The sequence below is a fragment of the Vulpes lagopus genome, chromosome X, assembly GCF_018345385.1.
Source record: "Vulpes lagopus strain Blue_001 chromosome X, ASM1834538v1, whole genome shotgun sequence".
Classification (NCBI taxonomy): Eukaryota; Metazoa; Chordata; class Mammalia; order Carnivora; family Canidae; genus Vulpes; species Vulpes lagopus.
Window position 1 is genome coordinate 6,413,480 of NC_054848.1, and position 15,031 is coordinate 6,428,510.

Sequence of the window (15,031 nt, forward strand, 5' to 3'; positions counted from 1 at the left end):
CTCTTTTTTTTTTTCTTAAGATTTTCTTTTTTTTTTTTTTTTTTTTTTTTAATGATAGTCACAGAGAGAGAGAGAGAGAGAGGGGCAGAGACACAGGCAGAGGGAGAAGCAGGCTCCATGCACCGGGAGCCTGATGTGGGATTCGATCCCGGGTCTCCAGGATCGCGCCCTGGGCCAAAGGCAGGCGCCAAACCGCTGCGCCACCCAGGGATCCCAAGATTTTCTTTATTCATGAGAGACACAGAGAAGCGGGGAGGCAGAGATACACACAGAGGGAGAAGCAGGCTCCCTGCAGGGAGCCCGATGTGGGACTCGATCCCGGGTCCCCAGGATCACCCCGTGAGCCAAAGGCAGGCGCTCAACCACTGAGCCACCCAGGCGCCTCTGGGCTTTACATTTTCACACTGACATCAGGATAATTTGCAAACCTGGTTCAGTTACTGCTTTGTATCCATCCAAGGTCTAAGATGAGTGTAAAGTAATAGCGGTGACCTGTAAACATGGTCACGGTCTTGGTCTCAAATACCTACTATCTGGCCAGTGGCAGAAAATGTGTGCTGACCTCCGTACCAGAGTGTAACCCTGTAGGTCAGTGAAGAGTTCAGTCTTTCTCTCTTTCTCTCTCTGTCTCTCACCCATAAGCTTTCCTTTCAAACCCGGCGGCCTAGTGTCTAATGTTGGTCATCCATACTGCTGACTGGATTATTAAAATGACGATCGCTAACCCTTACCGAGCACTTCACTTTATGTGTTGGCCTGTTCACTGCTCCCAAGAGAGGATGTGGGCACTGCTGCTGGTGGCCCTGCTCCTTAGACCCAGCTCTCACTTGCCTAGGGACACACTGGTCCAGGGGGCAGGCCCTGGATTGCGCTTTGACCTCCACACCCCTTCTGAAAAGTTCTTTGCAACCTCACCTGCCTCCTGCCCAGGGGCTCTTTTATAGATTTCATTTCTGATTTTCAACCTTACGCTCAGTTGTGACTCTACCAGGTGATGAGCTGTACGGCCAGTGAAAATGCACATTTGGAATCCGATTAGTCTTGGCGTCCTACGCTCTCTGCCATTGTTAATCAACCGTGGCATGAATAATGGTCGTGTTCTCAAAAGTGATACCGGGGAGAAAGGTCATTGACAGCGATGCTGGTGTTCGCCTTCCCTGCATGCGTAACCTGAACGTGGTGGCAGGAGGATAGAGCACGTCCTTAAAAGCTTTCATGCAATTAATTTTTAGTTTTGTCTCTTGTATATTTAACTGAGATGTCAGCTAAGTGATATGATTACTCATGTAGCATGGGACACTGTATCAGGGAAAAGTACTGGGAGTTTATGTATTTTCTGCAGTGCTACATTTATTTGAGTGGCTACGTTAAGAAAAGAGTGACCTGGTGGCACAGCGGTTTAGCGCCGCCTATAGCCTGGGGTGTGATCCTGGAGACCCGGGATAGAGTCCCATGTCGGGCTCCCTGCATGGAGCCTGCTTCTCCCTCCGCCTGTGTCTCTGCACGCTCCCCCCCCCATAAATAAATAAATAAGTAAATAGTAGATTAATTAATTAATTTAAACAAAAAAGAAAAGAGTGACACTCCACCAAACAAAGACAGTTGGCCTAGAGGCACCTGGCTGGCTCAGTCAGTGGAGCGTGCGACTCTTGATCTCGGGGTTGTGAGTTTGAGCCCTACGTTGGGTGTAGAGATTACTTAAAAGTAAAATCTTAAAGCAAAACAAAAGTTCATCTGTCTGAGCTGGTCCCAAACTCAGAGACCCAAGTTTCAAAGATACTTGGTGCTCTGAAAATTTCTTCTGCAGTTGATGCAAAATATAAGCAGTTTTCTTAAAGCAAAATCTTAAGTGCTTTGGACAGGGAGGTGGAAAAGTTTCAATTAAGGTGAAAGTTCCAGTTGATTAGGACTTAATTCCTGTGGCATTCATCGAGCACTTGCTTCCCTGAGTGTCTTCCTGATATTAGTAAGTTCCTAAGGATTCAGGACTTACTTTGCCAGTTCTCCGCCAATGTGGAGAGAATTTTGTCCTCCCTATTTGTAGACTCATGAATTGGTGCCTGACCCCAGTGTAACACACTGCTCTGCTGTGTGCAGTGGCCACAATTCAGGGGGTGATGGTCGGGGAGGTGTCAGAAAAGCCAGTTTCTATAGCTCTTCATTTAGGAAAGTGCCAGAAAGGTGTGTCGGGGTGCTTCACTGCAGGTTTTTCAGCAGGTCTGCATGGTGGGGGTGAGGGAGAGGCCTGACCCCCCAGTCGGGGCAGTTATCCAAGGATCAGAAGCAGCTGCTGTGTCCTGGGCAATAGCCACCGGCGCACATGTAGCTGTTGAGCTCTGCAAATATAGCCATCCGGCCCGTTAAGCATAAAACATGCTGGGTTCCAAAAATCTAGACGAAGACGGAATGCCAGATACCTCGTTAATGTTTACTGATGGATTCCATGTTGAAACACTATTTTGGCCACAGTGGAGTGAAATAAAATATATTATTAAAATTTAGTTTACCGATTTCTTTTTAAGATTTTATTTATTTGAGAAAAAGAGAGAGCATGAGCAGGGGGAGGAGCAGAGGGAGAAGCAGGCCCCCCGCCGAGCAGGGAGCCCGATGTGGGACTCGATCCTAAGACCCTGAGACCACAACCTGAGCTGAAACCAAGAGTCAGGTGCTCAACCGAGCCCCAGACGTGCCCCCCCCCCCCCCCCGCATTTTTCTTAATGTACTTACAAGAAAATTAATGACCTTTGTGGCTCACATTCTGTCTCTTCAGTGTTGGTGTTGAAGGAAGGGGGCTGGTTCACGGTCTTTTTCTTGTATGTTAAATTTTTCTAGAGAAATCTTCCCGTGAAGAAGAGTCACTAACTTTTTCTTTCTGTTTGCGGAGCACAGACCACAATAATTTGGGATGCCCACACAGGAGAAGCCAAGCAGCAGTTTCCGTTTCATTCCGGTGAGTTGCTGATTTTTCTTTTTTTCTAATTCAAAACCGGTAATTGCTAGTCTCAGGAGACGTCCCCTGAAGTGACGTGGGAGCGGTCTGGAAGGCGCGCACGCCCCGCGGCCGCCGAGCTCTCCGGTCGCAGGTACAGACGCCGCAGGCCCGCGCAGGACTGGAAGGTCCCCGGCCCAGCGACCCCGAGCCGGCGCCGGCGTCTCCTGCTGCCCGAGGGGAGGCTGCGTGGGCTTCCCCGCGGCCACACCGTTGCCCAGCTCCCCCGGGGGCCCCGGGACGCCACGGACAGCTGGCCTCGGGGTGACCTCCAGGGTGACCTCCGGGGTCCCGAGGGCCCTCCCCCGGCGGGACACCCGGGCCACGGCAGAGCCCCCAGGCCCCGGGCCGGCGACACACGGGGCCCTGGCAGGGGACTGTGGGCGCCGGGCCCGGGGAGGCAGACGGTCTGCACAGGCCCCGTGGGCTCCGGCAGGCGCAGGCGCCAGCCCTGTCGGCCGGGGAGTGGGGCCGTGGGCCCGTGGAGCTCCATGTTCCCGCCGCGACGCGTGGCCACGGCTCTGGCCCTCGGCCTGCACCTCTGTCGCTTGGTCAGGCCACGCCACGCAGGGCAGCCCGCGGTCTGGAGATGCCGCGCTGCACCTGCTGCTTCATGCCTGTGGCGCCGCATGGGGCCTCCTAACGCGGGCCCGGGTGACCCCCCCTGGGCTGTTGGAGACTCCTGGCTGCACGGGGCCGACGCCCCTCCCTCCCTCAGCAGGACGCGCGTGTCCGACTGTGGCGTCGGCGAGTCTGGCGGGCAGTGGCGGTGGTGACGCGCCGCTGCCCGTCTCTGGGCCCACGGAGGGGCTGCACGTGGGGGACCTGGGCCTGCGGGGAGCCGAACAGTCCACGAGGCAGGACTGCTCAGATGTGTGGACCCCAGGCTCCCGTCACTCCCCGGTACCTCAAGGAGCAAGGGGACCCTGCTGTCGCAGTTACCCTGCTGCTTCGGGGCCGGAGCCCGCGTCTCCCGTGGCTGTCCTCCTGGCTTGGGTGCCCCACCGGCACGCCTGTGGGGTGCCCGTGACTTTTGTCGTTACCGTTGCCTTCGTCGGACACCAGTGATGACGTGGACGGTGCTGAACGTGTTCCAGAATGTGTGTTCTCACCGGGCAGGAGCGGGGCTCCGGACGCAGGCAGCTCGGGGTTCCAGCCTGTGTGGCGTGCGGCGGCGGAGGCCGTGTGCGTCACGCGCGAGTTCCCGTTAGCCAGGCGACTACCCGTTCCCGTCGTGGGCAGCACTACCACGGCCCGGTTCCAGGACGTTTCCACCACCCCAGAGGGAAATCCCTTCTCCGTTAAGAGGTCGGTCTTCTTCCCCCGGCCTCCGTGGATCTGCGTGTGTTGCCATCTGCTGGCCACTCACGCTCCAGGCTGCGTATTGAAGCCAGTAGCCAGTGGGACTGTCCTTCCTGGTGGCTTTCCAGTGCGTTGGCATAAATGCCTGCAGCGTCCCGACCTTTGTTGCCACGGAGGACACAGTAACAGGTTCAGAGCCCTAGGCCATCCAGCGTGCTCACCTCTGGGATTGGAGGGAATTCGGAAGCCCAGCTCTGGGTTCTACTTTTCAGAGAACAATGTGCCCAAGATAAACATCAGTGAGGGTCCCCAGACACTTTCAAGAGGTGATTTATGGGGCGCCTGGGTGGCTCCGTCGGTTAGGTGTCTGACTCTTGGTTTTGACTCAGGTCTTCATCTCAGGGTTGTGAGGTCGAGTCCTGCATCAGGCTCTGTGTTCAGCGTGGAGTTGGCTTGTGCATACTCTATCCACCTGCCCCTCCCTCCCATAATTATAATTTTTTTTTAAAGATTTTATTTATTTATTTATGAGAGACAGAGAGGCAGAGACACAGGCAGAGGGAGAAGCAGGCAGGAGCCTAATGCAGGACTTGATCTCAGGACCCTGGGATCATGACCTGAGCTGAAGGCAGATGCTCAACCACTGAGCTACCCAGGCATCCCAATTATAATAAATCTTTAAAAAGAAATCATTCAAAAAAAATAATAATAAATCATTTATGAAGCTTTTGAGCAGAATGTAGTATTTCCCAAAGCATTTCTAACACTTTATGGAAGGGCTTTCCATCACACCGGCCCGAGAAGACCACAGACCATGTGTTTTTTATGTACTGAGAGACCTTCTCACCTGTAATTTTGCTGCCTGCAAGGTAGACCCAAACCCCATTGCTGGTTCACTATGCTCCAGGTGTTATTTCCTCTTTTCTTTTTTTTTTTTTTTCTCTTTAATGTTAAGCAGAGACGATTCAGGATGGAAAGATGAAAGAAAAGAAAATGTGCTCTTTTTCAGGGTAAAACAAAGAGTGTTTCATTTATTTATTTTAGATTTTTCTTTATTCATGAGAAACACTGAGAGAAAGGAGACACAGGCAGAGGGAGAAGCAGGCTCCCTGCAGGGAGCCCGATGTGGGACTTGATCCCAGGACTCCGGGATCACGCCCTGAACCAGAGGCGTAGATGCTCAACCCCTGAGCCACCCAGGCGCCCCAAAGATAGATTTTTAAGGAGGACCCTTCCGTAGCATTCAGAGACTCCTCATTTGATGGGCTGATCTGAGAACTTGCTTTGCCTTAGTAGGCTTCCCTGTGAACACCTGGTAGGGCCACCGTCCGTGACCATCAGCAGGAAGCACGAGCTCAGAGCCTAACCATGCGATACCACTCAGCAGTAACAAGGACACATTATCAATAAATTATAGGTGACACATAACAGCTTGATAGATTTCTACTGAGTGAAATGAGCCAGTCTCCAAAGGTCACCTGCTGTATGATTCCATTTATATATAACATCCTTGAGATGGTGAATGTTTAGAATTGGAGAACCCACGAGTGGACTGGAGTTTAGGGGTGGTGCCGGGAGGGCTTGGTGTGACTATGAAGTGACATGAGGCAACTCTCTGGGACGATGGGATGGTTCTGGACCGTGACTGGGCAGGTGGTGGCACAGAGCTGCCCGTGTCTTAAATGGCATAGCCCCCCACCCCAGTGCTGTACCAATGTCAGCCTTCGGGTCCTGCTGTTGGACTGTGGAGCCACAAAATGCAACCATTGGGGGAGCCTGGAGGAGCAGTAATCTCTCAAAATTAGGCTTAAAAAAAGAAAAAGCAAAGTCCGGCTGTGCCTGAAGTGGCACCAATTATTGAGGCTCACGGGCCCACATGTGGGCAGAGGGTGCACACAGCCCCCCAGAATAGCTATACCCCGTTACCTGTCGCTTAGCTACACTGTGTGATGGTGAGATCCCACGGAGCAGGGCCCTGGGGGTCCTGGTGGCAGGGGCCACTCACGGTGGGGCCAGCCGCCCAAGTACAGATGGCAGAGGTTAATTTTTACAACAGTTGCTAGGCCCTGTCCCCCGATGGGCCTGCCAGGTTGTCCCGTTTCCAAGCATGTGACCTGCATGTCCTGACTGCAGCGGGTGTGGCCAGGAACCAGGACGTGGCTGGCGCGGCGTTGTCAGCAAGCAGCCGGGGGCTTCGCTCTCTGGCTCGTGGGGTCGCCGCCTGCCTTCTGCGCGCACGTGGAGGCGTGCCGGGAAGCGTGGGGCTTCCGAGAGCGCCAGTGCTCGCCCTGCACCGCCGCCCCCCACGGCGCCCGAGCACTCCTGCCTCGGAGGACAGGCGCGTGGGGAGGGCTGAAGAAGGCAAGGGCCGGTGTGACCGTTAGCCCTCCTGAGCCATCCGGATTCTCCTCCCAGTCCAGCCCTGACTTGCCGTGGAGACAGACGCGAGACGGGGTCGCGTACGGATGTGTTGATGAAACCTGCACGATCACAGGCTGGCAGGGACCCACCTCCTGGTCCTGGAAGCAAGGACGTGTCCGAGCAGGGAGGCTGGTGGTGTGGCGGGACGTCGGGGGGAAGGGGGCGCTGCGGGCAGGGAAGCCCCGTCACCATGCCGCAAACCCTCCACAGAGCTCTCACGGCCACCCCGCCCTGGGCCGGCCCAGGGGGCAGTAAGGGTGTGCGTGACGCGTGCTGAGCCCCGGGCCCAGTCTGTCCCCACGGGGATAAGTACCGTCCAGTTGCCAGGATGGTTAAGGTGCTGCAGGAAGATTTTTCTTTTTTTTTTTTTTTTTAAACAAGGTGTCTTGAACACAGGCCATGAGACCTTTTTCATCTCCTTTTCTGTCCTTCCCATCTAAAACAAACCAGCCCGCCACAGTGACACTTCGGGAAGCAGCAAGGTGCACGAGGTGGCAGGCAGCGCGAGTTGTCACCCGGCCCCTCTCACCGTGTCGGGGGAGCGGGGACTCGCACGCCAGCCCCCGCGGGGTCCCTCGTTCCCGCGTGGAAGCTGAGGTCGTAAGGGCAGTGAGGATGAGGCTGCCTCCGCCCTGGGACCACTTGTGCCGGGTTTCTAGATAAGGCTTCTCGACGATGCTCGTCGTCGGTTGCAGTCCGCCGAGCTCCGTGCCCGTAGTAACCGCGCTGTGCCCGTCTTCCCTGCCCGGCAGCCCCCGCTCTCGATGTCGACTGGCAGAACAACACTACCTTCGCCTCCTGTAGCACGGACATGTGCATTCACGTCTGCAGACTCGGCTGCGACCGCCCTGTCAAAACCTTCCAAGGACACACAGTACGTATGAGTGCGGAGCTCGGGCCCCGGGCCCCGACTAGGTGCTCGGGGCACCTCGGTGGTGGGTGAGCCGGGTGCGGGCAGGCGGTGGCGCAGGGGCTGACCTAAGGGCTGTCGGACGCGGGGTTCTGCGGGCAGGAGCTTCGGTGCGCGCACGCGGAAAGCCAGGGATGCCTGTGGGGAGCGTGGGCCGAGCGGGGAGAACCGTGTGCCTGAAAAACAGCCCAGTGGGACTCGGAGAACCGAGGGCTTTAATGTGGGAGGTGACGACCTTAACGGGTGGGTTCAGCGGCGGGGCGGGTGGGGGCTGCAGGAAGGTTAGGGAGGCCGAGGCGAGCTCCCAGAAGTGAGCCCGAAGGGATTGCTAAGCGCCGGAGCCGATCCCTCAGAGGCCCGCTGGCCTGCGGACGCCCGGAGCCCCAGCACGTACGTGTAGTGGAGACAGAGGAAAAAGACGACAGCGGCGAGCAGAAGTTACACGAAGCCACAATGGCTGAGGTTTCCTAAATTTGGTGGGAATAACAACATTCAGTTGAAGAAGCTGAGGTGTCGGCTGGCTTCTTACCAGATTCCTTAGTGGGCACATGAGGCTCTTCCCTGGAGCCCCCCAGCCCCCCGCTTCTGGAAGACCTGCGGGATTGACAAATGCCCCCGTCCTCAGCACAGCTGGATTCCCACCGTCCTCACCGTTTCTAGCAGCTTCTGCCCCTACAGGTGCCTGCTTCTGAAAGTGCAGGCATCACCTCTCCTGGGAACATCTCCCCTGAGCCCCCTCCTTTTCTGGCGGCCTCCCGCTGTCCCGCTCCGTCACCAGCACCTTTTTAAATGGGTCTTAGCGCAGCTCCTCCTCCCGCCCAAGACACACGCTGCGTGCCGTGGGGCTCTCTTCGTCCCGAGACCCCGGGAGCCAGCCCTGGCTGCGTCCTGGCAATCGTGGCGGGTTGCGGAAGCAGGGAGCGGAAGGGCCGTGTGGGGCAGGCGTTCGCTGCACCCTCGGGGAGTCCCCATGGGTCCAGCTGGGGCCACCCCAGCTCCGCACTCCTGGGCCCTAGGAGGCGTGCCCCTGGGTCGTCCTCTGGGACCCCTCAGCCCCCCTGGCTGCCCTGCGCTGCTCATCCTGGCCCTGGGCACCCAGTTCTCCGGGCTCCTGGGCCCACTGTCCTGCACCCCCTCATCTCTAGGCCAACCCCCAGGCCTCCCGTAGCTCGCCCCAAGCCTGCTCCTGGGCCACCTGGGCCTCCTTCCTCTCCTTTCTTCCAGCCTGCACTCTGTCGATACTGTGTGGAACACAGGGGTGGCCTTGTCACCTTCTCCACTTCACAGTGTCCAAAACTCCGTGTCCTTAACCAGCAGCAGGAACGTAAAATTCATCATCCAAACCGGAGCACTTAGGAGTGGGAAATTAATTGGGGAATTAGTTGTGTGGAAGGAGCTCATCATTAGGCACGCGTGGGACCCTCGGGGGCAAGTGGGCTGTAGTGAAGCTGCTGGAAAGCCACGAGAGCCACGGCCTCGCCCCCACATTCCTCCCCGCTCTCCAGGCCCAGCGTCCCGTCCGCCACCTGCACATGTAGGTGCGGTGAGCTCCTTTCCAAACGCACGTCCCTCGGGGTGCGTTGGCCCTCCCCACCCAGGACCAGCGTCAGGGTCACCCGGTCCCCAGAACGGGGCGGGGGGAGCTGTTTGCAGCCTCGTTCCTGTCTGCCCCCCAGCACTCCCTGCGCCTGCGCTGCAGTATTTGGTTGGCCGGCCACGTGCTCTGGATTTTGGGCCCGTCGCCCCCCTCGAGGTGTATTGTCCACCGTTGCACTTGTACTTCGGTGTTGGTGTGCGCGTGTCCTTGTGCCTCTGGATCCCGGCCTCAACCGGGATTAAACCCTCTTGCACATTAGAGGTCTTAAATCTTTGCCTTGTCCCCCACCTGCTCCCACCTCTCCCACCTGCATCCACCTGCACCCCTCCCCCCCGCGTGAAAGGGGATGCTCCTACCTATGCATTCAGACAGGAAGTAGCCATCGTGTGAAAAGTATGCAGGAGAACGACATTCAAAGGCAGTTTTTATTTTATTTTATTTTATTTTTAAATGATTTACTTATTCATGAGAGACACAGAGGCAGAGACACAGGCAGAGGGGGCAGCAGGCTCCTCACAAGGATCCCGATGCGGGACTCGATCCCTAAACTGGGATCACACCCTGAGTGGAAGACAGATGCTCAACCACTGAGCCACCCAGGCGTCCCTCAAAGGCAGTTTTTAAATTACCACGGTCTTCTGGTTTTGCGCTGCCCTTATTAATTAATTAATTTTACGTAAATTCCCTGGACTCCCTTCCTAGTAGGGATTTCTCTTTTCTCAGGGAAGCGTGGCTGAGGGTGCTGGTCCCCTAGGGGGTATGGCCAGGGTATGGCCATGCACTTACGCAGATGTGGGGGGCAGGGTAGGAGAAAGGGAGACAGGAGGCAAGTGTGGCGGCTCGGATCAGCTGCGGGCAGGCGGGCGCTTCGTGGCTCCCGCGGGGCACGGCTGCCCCCTGCTGGAAGGCTGCGGTTCTGCTCACCAGCCTTTCTCTTTTAAACCCGTTGCTCTCTTTCAGAATGAGGTCAATGCCATCAAATGGGATCCTTCTGGAATGCTGCTAGCATCCTGCTCTGATGACATGACATTAAAGGTAAAGCCGTCTGAAAGGATGGGCGGTCTCGTCCTGGCCAGCCCCGTCCTCGTGCAGAGCTTGCATTCACTGCTCCTCTGCTGAGGATTTTGTTCCTGGCACTCTGCCTGCGCCTGGGCTTTTCCTTTTCCCCGTTACTAACGAGATGTCGCTGGCATGCAGTTAACTCCTATCTGTCCATTGAGGCTCCTGCTGAGACTCCCTTCCCCGTGGCCTTCTGCACAGGTGCAGCCCCTAGCATGTTGCCCGGCTCTCTGTCTGGGCTTTTTCTGGCTGGCGACCTGCTGACCGGGCAGCTGCACTCCCCGCTGGGCGGCAAGCTGCCCAAGAGCTCCCGAATGAGCGATGCGAACCATTCTTGGCTGGACAAACGGCATTTGCTCACATTGTTCCTGTTATGTTCTCCAGATCTGGAGTATGAAGCAGGACACGTGTGTCCATGACCTTCAGGCTCACAGCAAAGAGATATACACCATAAAGTGGAGTCCTACCGGGCCAGCCACCAGCAACCCCAATTCCAACATCATGCTAGCAAGGTAAAGGGCAGATGGCCCACAGCCCGGGCCCCGGTTCCTAAGAGCAGCCTTGCTCGCTGTGTGGCCGCGCTAGCCGGGTGGCCAGCAAGAGTTACTCGTAACCAACGAGAACAGGACGTTCTGCTAGGTTGTGTTGCAAACCTTCCAAACTAGACGCAATGATTAGCTCACTTTGAAAGCGCACACAAGACTATAGGGTGAGGCCTACGTAGAGGTAAGAATTGTTTTGACCATGAGGTGGGTAGGAAGCACTAGTTCTGTGTCCAGGCTTTGAGCACTTGGCTTTCGTGAAGGTTTCTGTTAAGACCGAGAAAGGAAACGGAGTTCGGGTTGGACACTGGGGGTGGTTACTTGGGGCAACTTGGACCAGCAGGTGGGAGAGAATGCTGAGCGAGGCCAGAGGACCCCCCAGCTCTAGGCACACCTGACCCAGCCGCTTACGTAGTGACCCCCCTGTGACAGCAGCATCGAGAGGAATGGAATGGCCAGTCAGGCCAGAACTGGGGTGTCCCAGTGCTCAAGGGACCCCATTCAGGACGTGACGTCCTACTACTCTAGGTATCGTGCTTTAAAAGGAATATTCAGAAAACGAGCTGAGGAGATTCTTAGATTGAATGCCGGATAACTGGGGGTCTGGAAGCTCCCGAAAGTGAGCTAATCATTGCGTCTAGTTTGGAAGGTTTGGAAGAAGCAACACGGGTGTGTGCTTTGCCTGGAAAAAAGGAGACTCGAGAGGGATGTTTCGTTACCAGAAACAGCCGTGTGCTGCTTCTTGCCGTTTGAGAGAGCGCGGAAATATGGGCATGAGGCACCCTTCTGTAAACCGAGAGGAACCTCTTGGTTTGTGCATCGTTGCGGTGGGGTGGGCAGCCTCGCCCTGCAGGAAGGACTCGACCCAGGGCCATCTCTTAGAAAGTACCGGAAGGGATTCCTACGTCGACTGACGGGCTAAAACCAGAAGAACACGAAGGCAAAAATTCTCTTTTATTTCAAGGAATTGTCCTAAAGCCCCCTTAAATTACTGCGCTAAAGAACACAGTACAGTTGGTTGTGATGGCCTGGACGGTGTGTCTGTGTTACACGGTACCCGTTATGAGCGTGAATTATCCTTTCAGGCAGCAGGTATAAAGGGAACGTACCTGTTGTGAGACAGAGGACGGCTGTACTTTTACATTTGAAAATAACTCCTGTTTGCAGCTCTCCACAGTGCGATCGCGTATCCGGACGTGATCGTATTTTAATTCCTGTCGGATTGAGTCGTATTCGCTCAGTTTGCTGTTTTTCCAAATTCCTGGGACCATTTTAGTTGCTGACAGTAGATGTTATCTTTTAAATTGCGGGAGCCCTTTAGAAAATGTAGTAAATCTCCTATGAACGTGTTTATCATTCACAGCGGTAGGACACGCAGGGAGACATTAATGCGGATATCAGCTTGTTTCCCTACTAACAGCACCCGAAGGAAGGAAGGAAAGGATTTGTTTGAGAGCTGGGGCCTTGTTTCAAGGTGTCTGAGTCACATTTTGGAAAAGGCGTGCCCATTTATTGTCTCCCGAAACGTAAAAGCTTGGAAAGAAAACCTCATGATACGTGTTCCACGTCTCAGGGAAATAGGAACCAGTGTGTTTCCTGTGCTGACCTTCTGTCTCATGTCCTCCTAGTGCTTCGTTTGATTCTACGGTTCGACTGTGGGATGTGGAGCGGGGCGTCTGCATCCACACGCTCACCAAACACCAGGAACCAGTCTACAGCGTAGCTTTTAGCCCCGACGGGAAGTATTTGGCCAGTGGCTCCTTTGACAAGTGTGTGCATATCTGGAATACTCAGGTAATGCCCCGGATTCCTGTGACCGAATCCTTTGCAAAAGTAACCCCCGCGGTGTTTAGGGTGCGCCAGGCTAGGAGTGGCAGCGGCGGCTGCAGAATCTGTGCTCCGGGATGAGTCGCCTCAGTCGGAGCCTTGCAGCCAACCCTGCCTCCCCGGGCAGGCCCCACGCTCGTGCCGCCTGCTCTGTGCTCCATACAGGCTGAGGGTCTTCCCCACAGGGGACACCCCATCTTCTACTTGTCCTGAGTTCCTGGCATCCAACCTTCTACCTGCCTCATCCTTGTCCTGGGCACATGCATCTCCAGAGCTTTCCGGGAGCGCCAGCTGGTGGGCTGCAGCCAGCCCTGGCCTCCTCTGCACCCCACCTACACCTGTAGCTCCACGGAGCAAATCAAGGAGTGCAAAGGGGCGTTGGGTTGCTGTGCTCATGACATGCACCAATGGAGTGAAAATATTGTGCTTGGGTAGCAAAGGCTGTGTCAGTAATGGATTGGCCTGTGGTCAGAACGAAAAGACCATATTTGATTAAATGTAGCCACCGTGGGGACCTCTGGCCATACCTGAGGACCACAGAAATCTGAATATAAAGAGTAGAAGGGAAGGGTGGGTAGGAGTCCTTGAAAACAGCCAATGACCCGTTTTGTTTGATCTCAGGATGGCTCCGATGGCTTCCGTGCCCCCCTTTTATTCGGACCTACCTTCTCCATTCCCTTTAGCCCAGTTGATGTTCGGGTGGGTTCACGTGCCCAAGTCCATGTCCCCCTTGTAGCAGGGTGGGTGGCGGATGAGCCCCATTAGCTGGTGTAGGGGTGCAGGAATCACCACGACCTCAGGCTTCCCGGGGCTGCCTCCCATAAACCACACGCTCTCGCGGAAGGAGACACGATGGTGGGCCCTGCGTGGAGCCAGCCTGACGCCGGCTGAGCCTCCCGGCCCTACTGGGCCTCCTGGAAAACACATCCCAGGAACAGCATGCCACGGTCTATTCATGAAACCCTGGCTAGAAGCCACGATGGATGGATTTGTAAAATGACAGCGCGTTCGTCAGGTGCCGTCTACTGCCAAAGTCGTCAAATCCCATCCCCCCCCCTTTGTATAAATCACAAAACTCCTTGAGACATTTTAATTTTTTTTAAAGATTTTACTTTTTTCAATGTTTTGTTTTGTTTTTGAGAGAGAGAGGGAGCGAGAGAGCCTCCTAGTGGGGAATGGCAGAGGGAGAGGGAGAAGCAGACTCCTCGCTGAGCAGGGACCCTGACGGGGGCGGGGGGGGGGCGATCCCAGGACCCCGAGATCATGACCTGAGCCCAAGGCAGATGCTTAACTGACTGAGCCACCCAGGCACCCCTATTTATTTTTTCTTTTTTAAGAAAGGTTTTATTGGGCAGCCTGGGTGGCTCAGCGGTTTAGCACCACCTTCAGCGCAGGGCGTGATCCTGAAGACCCAGGATTGAGTCCTGAGTCAGGCTCCCTGCGTGGAGCCTGCTTCTCCCCCTGCCTGTGTCCCTGCCTCTCTCTCTCTCTCTCTTTGTGTCTCTCATGAATAAATAAAATCTTTAAAAAAAAAAAGTTTTATTTTCTTAATTGAGAGAAAGGAAGAGACAAAGCGTGAGCTGAGGGGAGAGAGGGGGAGAAGCAGGCTCCCCACTGGGCAGGAATCTTGATCCCCACACCGGGATCATGACCTGAGCCAAAGGGAGACGCCCAACCACTGAGCCACCCGGGCGCCCCTATCTATTTATTAATTTTTTGAATAAACCCTCCACCCAACGTGCAGCTTGAACCTATGACCCCATGACCGGGAGTCCCATTCTCTACCGCGGAGCCAGCCAGGTGCCCCCTCTTTGAGACACCTTAAAGCTCACTCTAAACCTCAGGGACGTGAGTACCCTCGCTAAATCTAGAAAAGACGCCTGACAGCACTGCATTGTCCCTCGCCCTGTGCCACCTGCAGGCCCAGCTGCCCTAGCATGCCCAGCGCCATCAGCGGCAACCCAAGGGAGGCCCGACCTCCTCCGCCACGGCCGGGCCCACGCGGTGGGGTGCCCCCGTCACTCAGGCTCCCGGGGTGGGAAGTCTGAGAGGCACATATCTGCAGCTGCCAGATAGTTTTCTGAAAACTGTTTTAATTTGGGTCTGACCATGTCCGAGAGCACGTGCCCGCACTAGGTACTGGATGACGAATGCCCGCTGTGCCACATGCCCCTTTGCGTCCTAAGTGACGGCTGCTTTGCTTTGCAGAGTGGAAGTCTCGTGCACAGCTACCGAGGCACCGGCGGGATCTTCGAGGTGTGCTGGAACGCCCGAGGCGACAAAGTGGGCGCCAGTGCGTCCGACGGCTCTGTAAGCAGCAGCTCTGGCCTGCGGGGTTGTGGAGGGGCGAGGGCGGAGAGGGGGCAGGCCCGGTGCTTGATGCC

The 15,031-nt window shown here is 55.8% G+C and overlaps 1 protein-coding gene across 1 annotated transcript in view; it reads left to right on the forward strand.

Moving 5' to 3' along the window:
- TBL1X (transducin beta like 1 X-linked) overlaps positions 1–15,031 on the forward strand; it is a 210,983-nt gene that overhangs the window by 191,665 nt on the left and 4,287 nt on the right. Inside the window, exons 11-16 of the mRNA XM_041740580.1 lie at positions 2,890–2,950; positions 7,465–7,586; positions 10,180–10,254; positions 10,663–10,790; positions 12,449–12,614; positions 14,856–14,957. Of these exons, the coding sequence (XP_041596514.1) occupies positions 2,890–2,950; positions 7,465–7,586; positions 10,180–10,254; positions 10,663–10,790; positions 12,449–12,614; positions 14,856–14,957 (654 nt within the window). The remainder of the gene's footprint in view (positions 1–2,889; positions 2,951–7,464; positions 7,587–10,179; positions 10,255–10,662; positions 10,791–12,448; positions 12,615–14,855; positions 14,958–15,031) is intronic.